The sequence below is a fragment of the Lotus japonicus genome, chromosome 3 (assembly GCF_012489685.1).
Source record: "Lotus japonicus ecotype B-129 chromosome 3, LjGifu_v1.2".
NCBI classification, from domain to species: Eukaryota; Viridiplantae; Streptophyta; class Magnoliopsida; order Fabales; family Fabaceae; genus Lotus; species Lotus japonicus.
Genome location: NC_080043.1, coordinates 95,825,808 through 95,846,651, shown reverse-complemented (window position 1 = coordinate 95,846,651; position 20,844 = coordinate 95,825,808). Strand labels below are relative to the sequence as shown.

The 20,844-nt window shown below is 35.5% G+C and overlaps 4 protein-coding genes across 4 annotated transcripts; 1 reads left to right on the top strand and 3 right to left on the bottom strand.

Annotated features, from left to right (window-relative positions):
* The first annotated feature begins 335 nt into the window (after positions 1 to 335).
* LOC130747821 (transcription factor MYB53-like) lies at positions 336 to 2,737 on the top strand. The gene is made up of 4 exons (XM_057600862.1): positions 336 to 419; positions 515 to 788; positions 1,473 to 2,237; positions 2,371 to 2,737. Exons 2-4 carry the CDS (start codon positions 523 to 525, stop codon positions 2,387 to 2,389), a joined length of 1,050 nt encoding a protein of 349 aa, XP_057456845.1. The 5' UTR covers positions 336 to 419; positions 515 to 522; the 3' UTR covers positions 2,390 to 2,737.
* Positions 2,738 to 3,928: 1,191 nt separating this feature from the next.
* Positions 3,929 to 8,033, bottom strand: LOC130747820 (WEB family protein At3g02930, chloroplastic-like). The gene is made up of 3 exons (XM_057600861.1): positions 7,683 to 8,033; positions 6,958 to 7,162; positions 3,929 to 6,498 (listed from the first exon to the last, which is right to left on the bottom strand). Exons 1-3 carry the CDS (start codon positions 7,697 to 7,699, stop codon positions 4,207 to 4,209), a joined length of 2,514 nt encoding a protein of 837 aa, XP_057456844.1. The 5' UTR covers positions 7,700 to 8,033; the 3' UTR covers positions 3,929 to 4,206.
* A 5,189-nt stretch (positions 8,034 to 13,222) lies between these two features.
* Positions 13,223 to 15,844, bottom strand: LOC130747819 (uncharacterized). Its single transcript, XM_057600860.1, has 2 exons — positions 15,628 to 15,844; positions 13,223 to 13,531 (listed from the first exon to the last, which is right to left on the bottom strand). Exons 1-2 carry the CDS (start codon positions 15,786 to 15,788, stop codon positions 13,408 to 13,410), a joined length of 285 nt encoding a protein of 94 aa, XP_057456843.1. The 5' UTR covers positions 15,789 to 15,844; the 3' UTR covers positions 13,223 to 13,407.
* Positions 15,845 to 16,372: 528 nt separating this feature from the next.
* Positions 16,373 to 20,685, bottom strand: LOC130747818 (uncharacterized). The gene is made up of 5 exons (XM_057600859.1): positions 20,215 to 20,685; positions 20,093 to 20,143; positions 19,733 to 19,866; positions 18,924 to 19,024; positions 16,373 to 16,745 (listed from the first exon to the last, which is right to left on the bottom strand). Exons 1-5 carry the CDS (start codon positions 20,548 to 20,550, stop codon positions 16,567 to 16,569), a joined length of 801 nt encoding a protein of 266 aa, XP_057456842.1. The 5' UTR covers positions 20,551 to 20,685; the 3' UTR covers positions 16,373 to 16,566.
* Positions 20,686 to 20,844: the final 159 nt, after the last annotated feature.

Below are 20,844 nucleotides of genomic sequence, written 5' to 3'. Positions count from 1 at the left end.
ATTTTAAATGTATTTTTTTATTCAAATATAAATCTGATACATTTTTCCTTATCATATCCTCTTCTTATCATGTGCACCTCAAACACAGGATATGATAAGAGTCTATCCTGCTTTTATCCTATCCTGTTGATATCCTGTTCACATATCATATCCTATCATATCCTATCCTGACCACCAAACGAGCCCTAAGAGTAGATACATTACTGTGAGGAGTGTCTTATGACGCCCTTCAAGGTCGTTATCTACATGTATAATACAGGACAAATTTGGAATTTTATATGAGAACATGATAAACAACTCTTATATTCCAAACATCTCCATATGCTATATATAACAAGCACCCCTCTACTAAATAACCCAAGTTCCCCCACAGTACTCTAATCTATATACCTTCATTCTCCAGTTCACAACACTCCAAGGTATGGATTCATTTGCTCTCTTTCATTGCCATGACCATGAAAGTTATCCCTAGAATCAAACTAAACCTTGTACTATTTTGAATGTGTTTGTGCAGTGCAAGTGATGATGGGGAGAACACCATGCTGTGATGAAATTGGATTGAAGAAGGGGCCTTGGACCCCGGAAGAGGATGCAATATTGGTGGATTACATTCAGAAACACGGCCATGGAAGTTGGAGAGCACTTCCGAAGCTTGCAGGACTGAACAGGTGCGGGAAGAGTTGCAGGCTAAGGTGGACTAACTACTTGAGGCCTGATATTAAAAGAGGAAAGTTCACTGAGGAAGAAGAGCAACTCATCATCAATTTACATGCTGTTCTTGGGAATAAGTAATCTCCTAATCACTATTCATTATATTTTATTACTATTAAGATTTATGAACTTATTATTTGAATAGTAAAACTCACTTAGTTAATTACATTTCACTTCTAAGTTCTGAACAACTTGGTAGTTTTCCTAAATGGCAACCTTAAAATAATGTTTATATGGTGTTTGATTATGTGGTTGAGAGTCTCTTAATCATTTCTGGTGAGAAAATGCAAAGTATAGCTTCTTGGGTCACTGTGCTTTGGATTGTTAGACTATGTTCTTTTAATTTAGGCTATGAACTGGTAGTTTTCCTCATGGCAAACTTTAAAAAGATGCTTATAATGAAAGCAATAGATTAGGGTATGTTTCGAACTAGTTTTCTCCAAAATGAAAGCACATTCACACGGATTTTGAGAGAAAATGTAGAAGGAACTTTGATGGTTTCTTTGATTAGAAAGTCCTAAGTGAAATTTAAGCATGTGTTTGTATTTACGTTCAAGTTGGTGAAAAACGCATTTACTGTAATAATATAAGAGGTGTGAATTAGTCAAATGCTCGTTCAAACTGCTTAGAACTTGCGCTACAAAAATACAAACATACAATTTGTTTCCAAACACAAACTTAGGCTTGGACTATATTATGTTCATCTTTTGACAATACTAAATAAAAAATTGATTATGTATATGCTTTGTTTCCATGATTAGGTGGTCTGCCATAGCAGGTCATTTGCCAGGGAGGACTGATAATGAAATCAAGAATTTCTGGAACACCCATTTGAAGAAAAAGCTTCTGCAAATGGGGTTAGATCCAGTCACTCATCGTCCAAGATTAGATCACCTTAATCTTCTATCCAATCTCCAACAGTTCCTAGCTGCCACAAACATGGTCACTAGTTTCACAAACACTTTGGATTCTAATGCTGCTCTGAGGCTGCAATCAGATGCAACACAACTAGCCAAACTCCAATTGCTGCAGAACATACTTCAAGTTCTTGGAACCAATCCTGCCTCAAACTTGGAGCTACTTAATCAACTTGGACCATCATCTTCAATTTCAGACACTTTTCTTCATGAAGCTTTAGGATTGAATCAATCTAAGCTCCAAGAACTTTATAAGAGTTCAATTGGTTTTCCTTCTCATCAAAATCTGTCTAATTTGCAAACCTTAGAAGTCCCACATCATCTGCAGCAACATTACATGAATGGAAGCAGCACTATTAATAGTTGCATGCAGTCTCGAAAGGTGGTTGATGAACAACTTGATGCCACAAACTCTTCTTCAACTATACCATTAAATTCACTTCCAAATCTGGTTTCAGCATCACCTCAATGTTCCACTGTCAAGGAAATGGAAAACAAGGTGAATCCAAATGAGTGCTCCAACCCTTCTTCCACTTCAACCACCTTTGAAATGTGGGGAGATTTCATGTGTGAGGAAGTAAACGATGATTATTGGAAAGACCTTATAGAGTAAGTAACCTTCATGATTATAGTATTGCACCGTTTTTCTAGCTCCACTTGGAGTCTTGGACTTATTGGAAATTTTCTGATGAATTATTAATTGTGGCATGACATACTCATTTTTTTCTCCCTATATTTGCAGCCAAGAGTCTAACCGGTAACAAAACATAGCAGAGTCTGATGGAAATACAAACAGCATTCAAGAATAATCACAGGGATAAAGGCAATTATCATTGGTCTCTAGGATCAACACGTAAACTGTTCATTTATGTATAGTTGGTTTGGTTGATTCATATGCATTTGAAAGATGGATTGGTTTTTGGATTTGAACATATAAGCTTCCATTGTATAGAGGATTCCTGTGACATGGAGAGTGTAATTTCACAGGGTACAATCCTCTCATATTCATTTTCTTGTACTATAGCATATTTAGATCAACTTCTCTTTCCCCAAAATCAATTCTGAAACTAAGAAGCTATTCGTATAAACTTCTACCCAAATTTGATTCAGGCTTTTGAAGATTTTCCAAAGATGCACTTATGAAGCACATAAATTTCAACTGAATTATGCAGCTTTCTTTCTTAAGTGATAATGTCTGTGATGGATGTTAGTCTTTATAATTTTATAAGCCTTGAGATTTGAATGGTTGGAAATAGGACAAGATGGAAAAGATGTGTGCACCACTTGTAGTCTATCTCAATTTTCCACCCAAAATTAACACCTTAGAACAAAGAGAGTCAAGAAAAGAAAATATACATTAATTACTATTGTGCATCATATCTCCATCTAAAATCTTAAGGTATTAAGCATACGAGTCTCATCTCTGAAATTGGATTTATCTTACCTATTTTAACCTATGTGTGAAAACAGACTCAGACTTACATTTACAAAAATAAAAAACTGAATGGAGACTTTGAAACTTGAAAAACAAATGAATACTAAAAACTAGTAGTTGTGCTGGAGATTAAATACAAAATACAAAACTGTGAAAATGATAGTTTTAAAGGACAAAGAAGTTTCTAACCATAGAAGGGAAACAATATTTAGTCAAACTTCTTAAAACCTTAACGGAAAAGTTGGCGAAACACGCCATTTGCTTATGCATTAAAACACTGCTGATACATAATTTAGTCAAGAGTTGAAGTTAGTGTGATATTTGTAATAACTTGTTGAAGTTGATACTTTCATCTACCATTTGGTAAAAAGACAAGTTTTTGTTGTCCGTTAGGTAAGACTATTCCTATTATTTTTTATCCTACAAGCAACACATAAATCATGTTACCTCTTCCACCTATCCAATGCTAATGGAAGGAAAAATCTCCTTATAAAATAAATAAACCAGATGTAAACTCTGCCATACACGTGATCAATTTTGGCAGTTTAGAAAAGAAAATTGAAAAGAAAATGGATAAAATGGTGAAAATATAATATTAGAAATGGTTAAGAAGAAAGTTGAAAAAAATTAACCAATGAGTCAAAGAAAATGAATATGTGGATCAGGTTCTCTATGATAAAAATAAACATAGATCAATTGTGTTGACCAAAATAGTTGTAATTGGCTGTAATTTTGGTTTTCCTATATTATTATATATTTGATTACATGGTAACTTAAACTCACTTAGTAAATGAGACTCATATACTATACATTCAGTAAATATATGGAAATAATGTGTCAAAAAGTATATTGCCATCCTCGTCACTTGAACACTGAATTTCTTCTGTCTATACTTTCATTTGAATTGGGATTACATAAAGATACAGATATGGGGGGCAAGAGGGAAAAACTGTTGCATTTGCATCACATACACTTTGCATAAACAACATAGAGAACTACAACCCAAAAGAAGCAATGGCTTAAAATTTTGAACAATAGTACAAGCCTCTTCATTCCTTAAAAATTACATTCTGAGAAGCAACAAACATAAAGCAAACACAAACAATTGAATGTTCAATATAACTTCCAAATTTGAATATTGTTCTATCTCTGGTTGCTAGTACTCTTTTTCTTGAGCAGGCTTCCAAACTTGCCAAGCAGAGCTTTCTTCTTCTTCTTCAATTGTTGTTTTGATGCATCATCAATATTCTCTGTTACAGAGGTGCCATTTATCTTGTCAAAGCTCTCACTGCCTTCTTCTATCTTCGACTCAATGTCCTCTTCAAATGATTCAGGCTCTGGTTCTCTCTCTGGTGAGAACTCCTTTTTCTCTATCTTGCAGCTCTCCCACATTTTAAATTCAACTTCTACCGGGTCATCTTTTTCTTTGCTCTCATCTTCCTTCACTTTCCCATTCACATCTTCAAGCTTGGGAAATTCAATCTCTTCATTCTTGTCATTCAAGATACTTTCTTCTAGTAAGCTATGTTGGAGTTCCTCCTGATTGGCTGGAAGCTCTACCTTTGAAATGTCTTCTCCTCCATGCCCATTCTCTTCAGAAAATTCAACCACTTTAGGAAGCAAATCATAGTCCTTCTCACTGTCTGTAAGATCCCCATTTTCGTCAGTGTGGTTTGTGGTTGTAACTTCTTCCAGCAACTTAGACAACTCCTCCACCTTCTTAACAGATTCAGCCTCCCTAAATCGGAGTTCATCGTTTTCTTGAAAAATACTCTGCATCTCATTTTCTTTATCCAATAAATTCTCCTTCAGTTTCATGTTCTCAGCCGTCACTTCCTTAAGAGCTTCCTGCAGCTGGATTGCCTCACCCTCAACTTCCTTCAGATTTTCCTTCAACTGAGCTTCTTCCTCCCTGTTAGCACTAGCTTCTTCCTCAGTTTCTTTAAGCAAATGAACCAATCTATTTATTTCTTTTTCGAGGAACACGTTCTCTTCTTCATTTTTCTTTAAACTGCTGACTAGATGAAATTCTCTCTGCTCCCACTCAGCTTTGGAGTTCTCATAGGCATTCTTAGAATTTTCAATACTGCATATAAGAACATCAATCTCGTGCCGTGCGTCATCCAGCATTGACTCATATTTTTCATTAGTACCTTTTAAGACTAACTTTAAATCTTCAATCTGGTTCTCATAGCTGTCCTTTTCAGCTTGGCTACTTAGTATATTTTCTTTGGTTTCTCTAGCTTCTGCAGATACTTCATGTAATGCAGAAGCTAAACTTTCCATTGCCTTTTTGCTCTTTTCTTCTTCATCCCTAGAATTCTCCAATTCATTGATAAGTTTGTTTTTCTCTTCTAATAGGGTCTGGACACTAGAAGCTGCAAGGTGTTCATTGTTCAAAGCCTGATCTCTCTCTTCCTTAACAGTCTCAAGTTCAGATTTGAGAGACTCAACCTTCTTTGTCAATTCAAGATTTTCTTCCTTAGCCATAAGAAGTCGGTGTTGTGAATCCTCAAGTTCTGTTCTCTGCCTCCCAGTTGTCATTTCTAACAATCCCACCTTCTCCTTAAGAGTTGAAATTTCAGATTCTGCATCATCCAACAAATCATTGCTTCCTTCTAGTTGTTTCATTACAGATTCCAAAGATTCTGATGCAGATCTCTCCAACTTGTTTGTTTCTTCAACCCTCATTTCAAGTTCCTCAAACTTCTTCTTCCACTCCTCTAGCAGACTATGTGCATAAGATTCAGCCATCTTTGCAGCTTCAAGCTCAACATTGAGCTGTTCGATAGAAGTCTCTTTCTCTGTCAGCTTCTCATCATAAACCCTGGCCTGTTCAAGTTCTTGCTTGAGAGCTTCTATCTCTGTTTTCAGCTTCAATATAACCTCATTTTCACTAGCCTCTGTTTCCATTTTTGAATCTAGTAAGGCCTTCAGCCGCGTTACTTCAGCTGAGAGAAGATCTGCTTTCTCTGCATGAGTTTCAGCAATTTTAGTCGCATCATCAGCATGGTTCAATGCTTGGTTCTTTGCATCACAAGTCGTGGCGAGTTCTTGTTTAACCTGCTGAAGCTCCTGAGTGGTGGAGAGAAGAGCTGCCACATCCAAAGCATGCTGGTTCCTCACACTTTCAAGCTCTTTCTGCCATTCATCCTCCTTCTTTTTCACAGTTTCAATTCCAGCCTGTTCTAATTCAACAGCTCGGAATTTTTCAATCTCAGAATTCTCCTCAGCCCGCTTTTGAGCCACCAATGCTTCCCTGTGTTTCTCATTTGCTTCCTCAACCACTCTCTGTGCTTCTTTCAACTCATCAGTAGCTTTTACCTTCTCCTTCTCAGCCTGAAGGAGCTGCTCCTTTGCTTTCTTTAGATCTTCTTGAAGAAGATTCAACTGGTTCTGCAATTCTAAACCCTTTTCTGCTTTTGGGGCTTGTTTCTGAAAAACCAAGGAATAGATCATCATATGCACAGATCAGAGTGCAGATACCCTTTAAAGGAAATCATGACTAAATAAAATATTCTGCTAGATCAACTATCAAGAATAATGAAAGAATTATTTGCAGCAGTTTGCAACTAAATAGTCAAGACCTAAGAATAAAGGTTAAGAATTAATGCATTATCTAAAATTTTAAGTCCCAATAAAAATGTCAGATAATTAGCTCTAGCTGACTGGATAATACATTGCGCATCCTTACACAATCATATGTTCCCTTATACTTATCAGGGGACTTGAGATGTAAGGAAGTTCAAATGCTTCATACCAAAAATAGCAATGGAAATGAAGAAAACAACAACTCAAGTGCAGCAATTTGGTATGAACAAAAAAATGGCCATAAATAAAAACAAGACTGAATCTCAAAGAAAGAGAGGACACTAAGTGCACTGTATAACTTACATCAGGTGGGGTGGATGGAGGTCTTGGTGATTTCCGCTCAACAGTGGGCTTTGAGTTCACAGATCGCGGCGACCGTTCCACAGAAGGGCGTGAATTTTGCAGAGGTGATGGTGAATCAGATTGTGATTTTGACACTACCTTTCTAACTTTACTGACTCTCGGCGTTGCCAGTGATGCTTTGTTGGGATTTTCAGATAGATTGGATCTATCAAATTCATAATGTCAATACCAGAACAATCATACATTAAGTGAAACATGCAGTAAAACATAACAAAACAAAGTGCAACAGTTGTACCCAATCAAATAAATGGATCTAAGCCACAAGAAAACAACTCTTATGTCAAATTCAGCATAATAAGAATCATAACTTCAACTATAATCTACTAATCAGAATCAAAAGCAGCCAGTGATACAATCAATAAAGTATAACAAACCTGAAGTAGCATAATTCTACAGAATCAAGACAGAATAAGAAGTAAATAACTAAATATGATAAAGAAGTGAAACCCAATTTTGAATTTCAACACATGAATTGGAAAGGTATAAAATTTAGGCAAAATTCTCAATATAGCATATCATAATTACCAGATCAAACCCTATCAAACAGAAAAAATTCACACAGACCAAAAATGAAAGAAAAAAACAAAGTAGTGCAGTAGACGAAAAGTAACTGCTAGAGAACCCAAATCAGATCTTCACAGGATAATCAATCAAGCTTCACTGACCTGGATTTTGACGCCATGGTAGCAGAAGTTGTCTCTGATCTTCAAAGGTGATGCCTTTGGTGAAAGGGTGAGTTGCAGTTGCAGAATTGGGAATGCTAGAGTTGTGACATTGAAAGAAGAAACCCCAGAAGGATTTTTGGATGAGAGTGAGTGAAAAGATTCAAGCTTTGTTGAAAGGAGAAGATGGGGGTTGAAGAAGCAGAGAGGGAATTTTACAGAGCAGAAACCAGAAAATTGAGTTGGTTTTTGTGTGTCTCCAGAGTGGCCACACTACTTTTTTCTCTCTCTCTCTCTTCTCTCTCTCACTATCAATTTTCTCTGTCTTATTCTCAACCCTTTCCTTCTCAACTCTCATGCATCATGGATGATGGATGTGTGTATTTTCAGGTGCAATCATGAAAGGACAAAACTAACCCTAACATGTGGATTTTTTTTCTTAGTTTGTCAATGGCACACCACTCCCCAAGTAACTTTTTTAGAGGTAGAGCAAATTCTCTCCAATTTTTGTTTGGATTTACACTTGTTTGTTTGAGAAACGGTTGAAAGAATTGAACTTGTCACTCTTATAAAGATTAATTAGTTAAAATTATTAGACCAGCACTTTTTTGATATCCGGTGAAATTTAGATTTAGAAGTGTTGACATTTTGGAGGGGTGGAGTTTGTTAGAGAGGTGATTGGAGCGGCGATGTGGGGTTTTATGGGTGTTGGTGATGATGGTGGTGCTGGAGATTGGAGAATGATATGAGGTGGTGGAGCCTCCTGAATTAGTGGTGAGGAACGATCAGTGAAGATGCTAGCGGCATCATGGTGGTGGAGGAGAAGAGGTGGTGGAGCAGCGGCTCGAGACGGCGGTGAGGCTGTCGAAGACCAATTGGGAGAGGAGGTGAGAGAAAATGTGAAGGATGAAAAATGAAAAAGAAAATGTAATTTAAGTGTGGAATAGTAACTATAGAGGCGGTCGTCATCACCCTTACAAAGATTAATTAGTTCTCACTAATCCAACTTTTTTTAAATATTTGGTGAAAATTGGGTTTAGAAGTGTTGACATTTTGAGTAATCTTCTTAGAATAGTACTTGGGAGTTCAAACATCAGTCAAATGCATGATTTTTATTTTGTTTACTTTTTAAAATGCTTTTTGTAAGAAAGTAATATAAAAAAATTAAATTTGTTACTTTCCATGAATTTATAAAATCAAATAGCGAGGAAGCAATGAACTGAATTGACATTTTGAGTTATTATTCTTACAAATGAATGTGAGTTTCAAATAGCATAGTTTTTAGAATGCTTTTAATTCCTGTAATAGTAAAATATATTTTATAATTGTAATATTCTATAATCTATTCAAATTTTAACAGCTATAATTACAATATCAATGAGAGAGTAATCAGAAAATAATTCTTTAGCTCAAAACTAATGAAAGCCAAACACATGCTAAGTGCTAACTATAGCCGACAGGGATGCTTTAACTAACGAAAACAATTAATAAGTTAATATATCAATGAAAACTTAGTTTAAAAAAAAAACTATGAAAACTTAAAATTTTATTTCGTTTGTGTCATTGATATTGTCTGCATTGTATGGGTGGTCTCCGTCTCAGCAATATTGGAGAATTTTGTCTTAGCCAACAATGGAAGTTCTCTGATCGAGACAGAACAAAATGGAGATACCTGTAAATAAAATTGATGCCAAGTTTGGGAGCTATAAAACAAGATTGTAAACAAAGAAATAGAATGCCGATAATATCCTTTAAAATCATTAGTGGCAATAATATCATACTATTTGGACTTGATCCTAATAAGTTACATATATGTGGAAAATATATTATGTCAACAATGTCAAAGTGATATTCAATTATAGGCTTATTAGCACTTTTGGTCCCCCAGGTTTCTAAAATGTGTAAAAGGAGTCCCTCAAGTTTAAAAATAGCACTTCGCTACCCACACGTTAGTCTCCGTCAACACTTTTGGTCCCCCACCAGAAATTCCGTCCAAAAGTTAACGGTTTTAGATGACGTGGAATTTTTTAATTGAGCTGGCATCAGATTAAGAGTGAGGATAAAATTCCACATATACAATCATCTATTAAAATAAAATAAATTTAATAATTAAAAAATAAACACTAGTAGTACAAGGAATCAATATTCCTTTGTTCCCGTGTTCTGTTTTCTACATGGAATCACTAATTAAAAAACAAACATTATTAATCAAAAATAATGTCTTTTGCGTTTTGGGTTTCTGGGGCCTCTGTTCCTGTGTTCTAATCTTCCCAGTTGAAACTGCAGCACCGTCAATGCGCCCATCGCTCTTAGCCTCTGCTTCTTCCACCTACCGGTACTTCTTCCGTTTTATTTCAACCAAACTCACCTCAAAAAACCAATAAAAACAGCAAAAATCAAGGAGGGAGATCTTCGAAACGCCCAGATCTGTCTCCTCCTTCCTGACCGCCACTCCCAGATCTTCAAAATTCATGTGTTTTTCATGATACCCAGAAATTCCAAGGAATCAATATTCAAAAAAGAAGCATGAAGGATTGAAGCCAAGCTTGAATTTTTATCTTCCTCTAAAAAAAAACCCAGATCCTTAGTCTCAATTTCAGAAACAAAATCAAAATCCCATAAAACCTAGATGTAATTAGACACAACCCATCACACTTCCCTCCCATCCCTCTCCCTCGTATGTTGCCGTTGGTCCCGCCTCCAACCTCTACCGCTCGTCGCCACCTCCTCTGCCACCCTCCTCGACGATGTCTGGAACCCCACCCTCTTCCTCCCCTGATACGAACCAGATCTGGGGTTCTGGATTTCCAGTTCGATGCTTTTGCTTGAGGACTAGCTTGGTGAGATGGTCATGGCAGATTCCTCTTACGACCCCAAATTTCTCTTAACATATCATTGTTATGGAGAAGAAGAGGATTGGTTAGGGTTGGTGATTTAGGGTAGAAGAGATAAAGAGGGAGAAGAAGAACACGATGGAGATGGAGAAATAAGGATCAGATTGAATCACGTGATAGGCACGTGATGTTCCTCTCTCCTAATCCCATGCCACGTCATTTAAAAAAAAAGGCAACTCAGATAAAACCGTTAACTTTTGGACGGAATTCTGGTGGGGGATTAAAAGTGTTGACGGAAACTAACGTGAGGGTAGCGAAATGCTATTTCTAAACTTGGGGGACTCCATTTACACATTTTAGAAACCTCGGGGACCAAAAGTGCTAATAAGCCTCAATTATATTATACCACATGAGTACATTTTTGTTTAATTTTATTTAAAGTATGAATAATTTTTCGATGTGTTAGAAATCAATTGAACACATGTGAAAAAAATTACTTACGATAATGAACATTGACATCATAACCATTTTTTCCTTCATTTTTTCACTTTTGATTTGGTATGATGCTGTGAGGAGGAATTTTAATGGAAGAAATATTGTTGTTATCATTGCTTTTCCGGTTATGTGATGAAAACCGTACACCTTCTGCTTCAAGCAAATAGTGCAAATTGCAATAAACATATTTAGTTTAACCGATTTGAAAGAAATGTCTAATTTAGTTTGAGACATTCCATAATCGCATAAATTTGAAGTTCTCAATTTTAGTGTTCGTGCAACATATTTGGATTAGTTCCTTCAAAATCTATTCGATTTAGAAGTTATTCACAAAAACTTGTCAAAATTAATTTTAATTTTAATAGTTAAAAGCATGTAATTCTCTAATTTCTAACTCGCAATCGGGCGAAATTGCCGAGGGATCAACCATGGAATGGTGAGAAGCTGACAAGCAACCAATAAACCTTCCCCTATACATAATTACATCTTGAAGATGTAGCAAAACTCGGGAATTATATGATTATGAAAATATCATGACAAAATTGAAAGCATTTACTCATTAACTTAACATATTAACTAACTATCAACTAACTTAACTTACTAACTAATTTTCCTAAAATTACCAGCATTGGTTGGTTACATTCCATTGCAAATCTGACAAAATGGCAGCATCTAGTAACTAAAAAACGTGATGATTGGGTACCTGGTAGCAGAATAAATAGAGACATTCATATTAGGCCAGAAGTCACTGTTTGCATTCTCATCCATGTGAGCATGACCACTCACATGCCATGTCTCAAACAATAATGCTTATTGCGTTAATTAGAAACTACTGCCTAGTTGACCCCATAAAATGATAACAGCAACGCAACTATTACTCTTAAAATTTTAATACTAATTAAGTCATAAAAATATGGAAATTACAACAACTAGTATAGTTTTGACGACTAATAAGTGCATGTTCAAATATATGATAAAAAACCACGGTGAACTAAAATGACTAAAGATAGAAACAACTTCTTTAGCTTTTGAAATTGTCAACCGTGACTGACTTTGCTTTACCTTGTATTTGAACATGCACTAAGTTTGGTTACACATCATTAACACGCACAAATTTATGGTTGTGAAAGTGATAACTAATCAAATATAGAGAACTTACAAAGATGGGAAGTTTTAGACAACTGGCATGCACATGTGGAGGGGTATCAAAAAGTAAGTGGCGAATAAAAAATCATGGGGTTTGCAGATTTAGATTTGACAGAAGGAAAGACAGCGTACATAAATAAAATCTTCATTCTGAGGTGTGGAGCATGTTACATTGTTTATTTCAGCTCCAACCTCCAGCTTCTACCTCCACAAAGCACAAACCACCCTCATTTCAAGTCTCGATTGGATTGGTGGTTGCAAATAATCTAAAACATCATAACTCCAGAGGCTACACGTTTAACATGTTTGGATACACCAAACAAAATGCTCTAAAATTATTTCTGGTTAAAAACTAGTTTTAGAACATGTTTATGTTTAGATCAAACTTTTCGGCAAAATCAATTCTAACACTTAGAAACTACATTAGTTTTGACTCTAAAATCAATTGTCCATGAATTTTCAACCATGTACTTAGCCTAGGAGTAAACATGCATTGGATTCTATCTAAATAATGGAACCTAACATGCTAGACATTACAAGTAGACCATGCCTCGACCACTCTACACGTTACTTGGTTCTACTGCTGCACTTTCCCCCATCAGTGATCACTCAAGATTTTATCAGGTGTGAAAATTTGGTTATAATTGATAGAATTATCTAATTAGTTGAAAGTTGGAAAAATAGCATTTAGCTAAAAAAATGGACTATTCATTGAATTAGAAGTGTTTGGTGATTTAGAAATTAAATTAGTTGAAAAATGTAAAATTATATAAACAAAACTATATTTAACATTATTTTATTTATGCATCAATATTTATTTTAAATAATTATATATATTAAAAGCAATTATTTACTGAAGATTGATTGAGATGTGCACAAACTAATCTATATACCATCAGGTCGCAATATTAAAAAAAAAAAGAACACCATAAAAAGTAGTATATAAAGAAAACTACTAAAATATTGTAGTACACTGATCCCATTCATCCCCATGGGAAGGGGTCATCAGTGATCTGTAGGGATAAGTGATCTGTAGGGATAATCCCACAAGAAAATAAGAAAACCACGTAGAGTACATTCATGCAGATGAAATGCCATTAGAGAAATTAAAACATGATAATCAAAACTTTGGGTTTGTGCACAACAAACGACAGCTGAAGAATTTGTATATCATACACAAAATGGTGAAAATGAGACTAGTTGATTGTTTAATGCTATGTATTAAGTAATGGATGAGAGAAGTTACATTTACATCAGTCTTCGTCATAAGATACATGAAAATTGGTAGTGCAGCCAGAAGCCTCAGGGTCCTCAGCTCCACAGCAGTCATAGAATTTGGCAGCATAGGGAGGATCATTCGGCCCCAACTCATAGTACCTTCATAGTTAGCAAAAAAAGAAATAACAGAACATGGAAATGGATGGATAATTCGAACCAGAAAATTGAACTATAAAAAAAATAATGAAAAAGCAGAGAAGTAAAACCTAATAAAATTGGAAGCAGCGAGCCTATTCCCTATGGATAATAATGAACAGAACTATATTCATGGTTCCTAATTTATGTTCTTTAAATTATGTAATACATAAACACCCTCCAACGAAGTTTTCCCAGCATAACATTGACACATTCTGCTTTGCCTGATTTAACATAATTTGGTATAAGATTCATTTTTCTTTTAGCTACGAGTCTGATTTAAGAGTCAAGTTACACAAACACTTAATAGCTTAAAGAACAAATGATGGGCATAGCCTCCGGGGCTATAGCATATGACAGTCAAACAATAAAAAAAAGTAGAAATCTAATCCTGCTGAGCACATTTTGCAAATTACCAATAAAAATTTGTAGTGTCAGTGTGCCCTTGTCTGTCATGTTAATGCTATATTATTTGAATAGAAATGTGAGGCTATAATTGGGAAATTTATGGAGATCACAGATTTTGGCAACTGAAGAAACACCTTAAGCAGACATCACCTGGAACTCCAGCAACAACCTGGACCCAAGAGTTAGTTAGGGAAGGGCTGAGTTGTTGGAAATATTTCCCTTTTAGTTAGGAACTTTTGTATGACTGTTGCATAGTGAATACAGCAAAGTGACCACGTTAAAAATAATCAAGAAAGGAAAATATGTGAGAAATTTGATCGCCGTTAGCAGAATTTGAGTTCCTATTCTTCCACACCCTTTCTCTAACAATCACTTTCTACCTTCTCTTTCCTTCCATATTTTACTTCTTTTCCTATCACATCATACATGAAATGAAATCTCTCACTTTCTCTTTCTTTGTAATACTATTTGGTAAATTTTAAGGATTGACCACGACTTCATTTCAAACCTGAATTTATGCACTACTTGGTTTTCTTTCTTTTCTTTCCTGATAGTATTTTTTATGTTGAAAAATGAGTGCAGTAAGTCAGTAACACGAGAGGTGGTTCAACTGGTGCTAAAACTTGAGTTCAGTGGTTGAGGGACCTAAGCAACGTCAAGAATTTGAGCCTGAGGACTGTGGAGAGGAATGGTCTGAGTACCCGAATTGAGGATTAATCTCATACCCAAAGGGGTGGAAAACTTCATAGAATATTAGGACCAAAACAAATGAGTGAAGTGAAGTGAAGTTACATATAAAGGATCTTTAGTATTTGGCTTAAAACAAAGAATTGAAGTGACCCAGCTAGGTGCATTTTCTTAGTTCTAGTAAGAAGAACAAAACAAGCTGTGGCCAATACTCACTATAAAGACTGGAAAAGGATTGAAATCACACATCCTTGCCTTCCTATCCCTCCAATAGAAAAATGACACAGCAAAAAAATTCCCCTCTTTGAATTAGTAACATTCTATTTTGTAATTGAAAAACTTTTTATTAGGTGTTAAAGTTTTAATAGGAAGAACACAAAAGGGGAGATACAAAGAGGGCGAGCGACTTGATTGTGATTGGAAACAACTTCGACACATTCACACCCACTTTCTCTTCCATCTCTTCCTTCCTATCTCTCTCTTCTTTTCCCATCACATCATAATAACCGTGTAAATAGTTAGAATTCCGTTAGTGTGACGTTAGCTGTTAGGCGGTAACTAACACTGTTAAGTCATCATATCATATCTCTCTCTTTTCTTTCTTTCTCGCTCCTGCGGAAATGGGGTGTTAGTTAAAGTAAACCCCAAACTAAAGGCAACAAGACTTACCAAGTTCCCATTTATACCTTACAATTAAAAAGCCATCAAAATGGTCACAACTCACACCTACCATGACATGTGACATGAAAATAATAACAGTACAAGTTGAATCAAATCCATGGTTGGTTTGTATGGTAACTTATCAATTGAATCATGTCATAGATATACAATTATGCATGCATCTTCCAGTACAAGTTGAATCATATGAGCTAAGTAATTTAACCTAGCTAATTGAACAGAAAACGAAGAAAACCTAATCCTATTGGGCAGATTGATGAATCAAAAACTCGGTCGCTCAGGCTCACCTCTTTTGATCGTCGTGGCGGCGACAGACGAAGAAGGAAGGGTGGAAGCGGCACGAAGAAGACGAATTGGAAGAAGGGATGAACGTTGTCTTGCATCTCTTGCAAACCTTTTCCGATTCCTTCTCTTTCTCTTTCTCTTTCTCGAGCTCACTCTTCTCCATCTCTCTCCCAAATATTCTTCAATTATGTTAGGAAAAAGATATATTTACACTCTCCTAACCCAAAAATAAAAAATGAAAGATATAATAAGGGATACAATAATAAGAAAATAAAAGTGGTACACGAATTGTCCATAGAAACGGGTAAGGGCAAAAAACCACTTAACTATGAAAGAATTGTTGAGGGTTCGAATCCCTCTCTCTCCATTTTTTTTTTGTCGAATGTTTTTTTTATTCTTAGTTGGCTCCTTTTTTCGAGCTTGGCTAAGTGGTGATATACGCAAGCCCGAAAAAATTAGATATGCTAGTCAACGATGGCTTGAACCTTAGCTTCTTTAGGTTGAACACCCCTAGATGATATACCACATGACCTAAATAACTCACCTTAGAAACACCAAATTCACATTTAGCTAGTTTGCAAAGAATTTGTGTGTAAGTATGATGTGTAGGTGCTCTAAATGTGATGTAAAATTAGAGTTGTAAATTAAAATGTCATTAAAGAAGATTAAAGCAAACTTCTTGAGATAGGGGTAAAGTAGGTCATAATCAGTATAAAAATAGATCATCCCATGCAAAATAATTGGATGTGGTTAGAACTTAGAACTGCACTTTTATGTAGCAAATCTCAAAGTATTAAGGTGGTCCCTATACATCATGAAAGAAAACATACAAATTTTGACATAAATTTTCTGTTCAATCTACGCTATCCTTCTACACTATATTTTTGTCGAGGCATTGAGAAAATGAAATATGCACAGTTGAATCATTTTGGTTGAACTCATCACATGTAATTTCTGCCATTATCATCATCATCATATTCTGATGTCCCTTCCTTTCCTGAAATGATGTTCATCAAGCTCTTTGTGGCTCGGCCAACTGCTCTGGAAGTCTTTCTTGCAGCTCCAACAACAACAGGTTGCAAAGATATTATAGGCAAATTTGCCCTCTCTTCAATCATAGCTGTACCAAACCAAACCATAATCAGACCAACAATAGAAAAAAAAAAAAACAAGATTGCTCTGAAAGCCATTAGATGTATCTTTATCAATATTCAACAAAGGCTATAATAATGGATATCTTTTTCGTTATGCAAATTAATATACAATTTGGTGCAGAAACCCTTCTACAATTGCTTATGAAGTCAGAATCAATTATGGGGAGAAGCTTCTGTGAGTAGTTTCAGAATTGATTTGGATAAAAGAGAAGTTGATTCAAACATGTTCTTAGTCTTTAAAAAAGACAGTTCCTGTTGATTTAATCCCTGAAAGTGTTAGTGTACACAGATTAGTATCCAAAGGTGTCAATTTTGTAAATTCACCCTACCTTCCATCTCCGATACCGTAGCGCATAAACTACACACATGATATTGCATAAGCATTCATGTAGGAAATTTATGTGTATCAGCAGTCAGCTACTCTCTATTACACTTTTCAAAGATGAATTTGTGAAGAAAATGATACACTCAAAGGTTAATTTATACATACGAACACTTCTAGGGACCAAATCAATACAATTTGCTACTTTGAGGGACTAAATAATATGTTAACTATATTTTTGCAAAAGAAGAAAATTAACTACTTAGTAATTTAATGTTTTTGCTATTAAATAGGACTCGAGGCCAGTATATGAATGTGAAATAAGAAAATGAATCAGTTAGACATTGTTTGTTTGAGAGTAAAAAGAGAAGAGAGAAAAGGGGTAGAGAGAGTTAGGCTGGAGATGGTGTAACCTCCCTTGTTTGGTATGTCTGTACAAAGGGAAGAGAAAGTGTGTCAGGGTGGACCCTACCACCTTTTGGCAGCCCCCTCAAATTATGAAGAAATGGGGTGGTCATAGTTGCATTAATTTGTTTTTCTCTTTTTACCTCCTTTGTCGTGAGAGAAATGCCAGATCTTCTTCTTTTGAATGCCATTATATTTCTTTATATATATAATATAGTCAGTTTGCGAAAACACTATCTTCTCTCTTTCCACTCTCTATACGACAAAATGAAGGGAGAAAGAAGCCACATCATTCTTTCTCTTCTATCTCTATCATACCAAACAACTTAAAAAATCTACTCTATCCCTCACCTCTATCTCTCTTCTCACCCTCTCTCTTCTCTCTTTCTCTCCTCAACCAAACAAAGCATTAGGGTGGCTAGAGATTAATGTTTGAATGATCAATGGTATACATAATCAATACAGCAGTCTTTAAATAAATAGATTACAGTGAAAAGTAAAAACAATGTAAATAAGCTATGCATATCAGGTGGATTTTAACATGTTCCTAGCAGAAAGTCTGAAACAGGATAAATTAAGATTATAGATCACTGTGGCTCTCAAGAAACAAGGTCATTTTCAGAAATGGACCAAAGGATACAGAGAAATTTTTTGAATTGGCTCAGCTGAGGGCCTGGAACTGGCTAAGGGCAAAAAACAAGGATTTCTCATCATCAACTTATGAATGGGTATCTAATCCTAGATTATGCATTGGAAACCTCTAACTGCTATGTGTGTATTTGCATTTTAGTGTACTGTTTTGCTAAACCTTGCAGCCTACTTGTCTTGCGTGCCTTCAAGCAGGGCTCTCACTGTTGGGGGAAAAGTAAGATTCAGCATATAGAAAAAATAAGAAATTGCAGATTGAAGTATCACAGAGCTGTAGTTTGTTGGAAATCAGTTTTGTGGGAGGTCCTCGTTGTTTGGCCTTTTTTCTTTTCTCTTTGCCTAGCTCTACTACCAGCTCTGCTATTCTGGTTTCTTTTGATTTCTTTTTTCTCCTTTGTATAGCTCTATGTATTTGGATTGAGTACCCCTAGTACTCTTATTAATACAATTTTGCTTATCCAAAAAAAAAAAGATTATAGATCACTGATTGAACAATTTGGATAAGATATGTAATATATATATATATATATATATATATATATTCGTTCAGTTTATACCACTTGAGTTCTTAAAAGAAATATCATCCTTCAAAAAATGAAAACAAAGTTCCAACCCACTTAAGGAAGAAATTGAATAATTGAGTTTTTTTCCTACCCTTTTTTCACTTTTCTGTACATAAGTTAAAGAGCTGCTAAACGTTGTATTTAAACAATCATGAAAATGAAGATTAAACAATCATAAACTCAGTAACCGAGCACATGATACATACACATAGTTTGTTCTTGTGCCATTGAACCAATCTGTTTGATTCCAGCTTCTGCAGCTTGCAAAGCTTGGGCTGACTTGTTGACTCCATCTGCTATTTCCTGGCTGATTGCCAAAGAGCAAATGATTTTAATCCAGATAAGCAATATGGTTAAAGCCATTACTTTGAAAAATCATTTCTGATAACAGGGCACCTACTTTTTATCATTAGCATTAACAAGTGTTAAGATTTCAAAGTTCATTTTCCGGCATTTTTCATTATGTTAGTTTTCAAATTTTTCTAGTGTTGTGTCGACTGAAAGGTGCATGTCAGCATGCTAAACAAAACATTGGGTATAACTTATAAGACGAAAACATATCTTCCAGCATGAAGAGATAGTCTTATAAAATTGTTCAAACCATTGGCATAGCCCCTAGGTTCATACTTCATTACAAGTCTTTAATAGCTAGAAATATTTAGCACTTATGGTCATTGGATTGTTAAAGCAAACTACAAAATCAGTCTATATTCTAAGAATGAGTTCTCACCCCCGATCAACCAATACAAAGTATAAAACTAGAATAAGAAAGAAATCCTTTTGATGAACTGGACATATAAATATTATGTCTATTCCATTTGTTTTATTGAACTGTGCATGAATTGATTGAGTACAGCTGGTTAGAACACTATAGTGCAGTAGTACAGATAAGTAGTAGAAAACATGAACAACAATGCACAGCTAACAATCTAAAACTAACCAACATTTAGAAAGAAGTAAATATAAGGAATGAAATACAGCAACAATGGATTCAAAGCAAGGTACTCATTGTCACCTTAGATCACTTAATTCTAGTGTGAGATCACTTATTTCCATCCCTGAAAGCCTAATAGCAGCCATGGTGCTGGGGAGTTCCTCACGAGCTGTATCTGCTAACTTTGAAAGGGATATTGCAGCATTTCTCATTGCCTAAGACAAAAAGAAGTGAGTATATATGAGTATTTAGAGCCTGTTTAAGTTCAAGAAACGCCCAAATAAGATAACGATAAGTAAGATCTTAATTTAATATTAAACCATGAAATTCCAACACCATTATGATTAAGCTATACAGAATCAAAAGGAAGCAAATGCAAACATGCAAACAGGCTTATATGTGCATATATCTAAATGCGAAGCAATATGATAGACAACTTACAAATAGAGTGGGAACAGCAGCAAAAACAAGGCTAGTGAATGTCACTGAAGTCTGCAGAAACCACAATCAAAATGAATACAAATCTAAAGGTAGTGAAAAGTGAAAAGCAATGAGGTTCATACCGTGCAGGCAATGAAAGTGATGAGAAAGAAAGCTTGGTCAGTGAAGCTAAACTTGGACACAGGAGAAGCAAATGAAGGAACATTGGGGGTTGTGACTTCAGCATGAAAGATGTCATTTTGAAGAATCGATTCCTCTGAAGGGTTCGATCGATTTGGTGATGACCCAGATGAGCAACATGCGATGAAGTGGGGTGGCTTGAATTTAGAGGAGAAGAAATGAAAATTGAGGAAAGTGGGTTGTCTTAGATTGGGGAAAAGATTGAAACTTTGTGTTGAGGAAGAGTGTGGGAAGGTGCGGAATGAAGAAGTGTGTGAGCTTACAACGAGAGAGTTCATGGTGAATTAGGTTAAGAGAAGAAGAAGAAGAAGAAGAAGAAGAAGATGTCTGTTTCCTTCGGTTTTTCAGACCACCAAGCAAAATACACTTCGCCAACTAATTTTTTTCTCAAGCATTTATTTATTGGTGTATTCAATATAAAAACATCACAAATGAGTTGTGTTGTTTATATATCATCCAAATTTGCATTTCCCTCTTTCTTGTTTGGTGGTAATTGTGTGTAACCAACAATGTGGTGCTCGAGTGGAAGAGTTTGGGTCTCTTAAGTATGTGGTTCAGGATTCGAACTTTGT

What these genes read in the sequence shown, in the direction of transcription:
- LOC130747819 (XM_057600860.1), bottom strand. Translation starts at nt 15,788, where the DNA reads ATGGAGAAGAGTGAGCTCGAGAAAGAGAAAGAGAAAGAGAAGGAATCG. An exon ending in CGCCACGACGATCAAAAGAG is followed by an intron (nt 13,532 to 15,627) that starts GTGAGCCTGAGC and finishes CTAACTATGAAG; the next exon opens with GTACTATGAGTTGGGGCCGA.
- LOC130747818 (XM_057600859.1), bottom strand. Translation starts at nt 20,550, where the DNA reads ATGAACTCTCTCGTTGTAAGCTCACACACTTCTTCATTCCGCACCTTC. An exon ending in CTAGAATTAAGTGATCTAAG is followed by an intron (nt 19,025 to 19,732) that starts GTGACAATGAGT and finishes TTTGGCAATCAG; the next exon opens with CCAGGAAATAGCAGATGGAG. An exon ending in GGCACAAGAACAAACTATGT is followed by an intron (nt 16,746 to 18,923) that starts GTATGTATCATG and finishes GGTTTGGTACAG; the next exon opens with CTATGATTGAAGAGAGGGCA.
- LOC130747820 (XM_057600861.1), bottom strand. An exon ending in CTCCATCCACCCCACCTGAT is followed by an intron (nt 6,499 to 6,957) that starts GTAAGTTATACA and finishes TTGGTTTTTCAG; the next exon opens with AAACAAGCCCCAAAAGCAGA.
- LOC130747821 (XM_057600862.1), top strand. Translation starts at nt 523, where the DNA reads ATGATGGGGAGAACACCATGCTGTGATGAAATTGGATTGAAGAAGGGG. An exon ending in CATGCTGTTCTTGGGAATAA is followed by an intron (nt 789 to 1,472) that starts GTAATCTCCTAA and finishes TTCCATGATTAG; the next exon opens with GTGGTCTGCCATAGCAGGTC.